Source organism: Octopus bimaculoides, unplaced genomic scaffold (genome assembly GCF_001194135.2).
Source record: "Octopus bimaculoides isolate UCB-OBI-ISO-001 unplaced genomic scaffold, ASM119413v2 Scaffold_275061, whole genome shotgun sequence".
NCBI lineage: Eukaryota > Metazoa > Mollusca > Cephalopoda > Octopoda > Octopodidae > Octopus > Octopus bimaculoides.
In genome coordinates, this window is record NW_026347171.1 from 1 (window position 1) to 612 (window position 612).

Here is a 612-nt window from a genome sequence, read left to right on the forward strand (position 1 = left end):
TACACTCAGAAAAGAAACCTTATGGTTGTGATACTTGTGGTAAAGCATTCCTGGTAACGAGTTCTTTTACATAACCACAAGAGGATTCATACCAGAGAAAAACTATACCATTGTGAGATTTGTGGTGAGGCCTTTACCCAGAGTAATATTTTAGTTAGTCATAGACGAACACACACAGGAGAGAAACCATATCACTGTGAAATCTGTGGTAAAATGTTTTCCCAGACCAGCATGTTATCTACACACAGACGAATACATACTGGAGAGAAACCTTACAGCTGTGATATTTCTGGTAGAACATTCTCTGTAAAAAGTACTTTATCTAGTCACAAGCGAATACATACTGGAGAGAGGCCATACCGTTGTAATATTTGTGGTAAGCAATCTGCCCAAAATAGTCATTTAACCAGTCATAAATGGACACATGCTGAAAAAAAGCCTTTTAGTTGTGATATTTGTGGCAAATCATTTTTACGGAATGGTGATTTACCTCGACATAGGCGCATTCATACAGGAGAGAAACCTTTCAGCTGTGAAATTTGTGGCAAATCATTCACCCTTAACAGCCATTTATCAAGCCATAAGAAAGTACATGTTAAAATTTGTTTTAGA

General features: G+C 37.1%; 1 protein-coding gene across 1 annotated transcript; it reads left to right on the top strand.

The window, feature by feature from the left end:
- Positions 1 to 61: 61 nt before the first annotated feature.
- On the top strand, positions 62 to 588 carry LOC128251428 (zinc finger protein 253-like; the record flags this gene model as incomplete). Its single annotated transcript, XM_052978272.1, has 1 exon — positions 62 to 588. A coding segment is annotated over one exon (527 nt), but the record flags the coding sequence as incomplete, so codon positions are not given.
- Between the last annotated feature and the right edge of the window lie 24 nt (positions 589 to 612).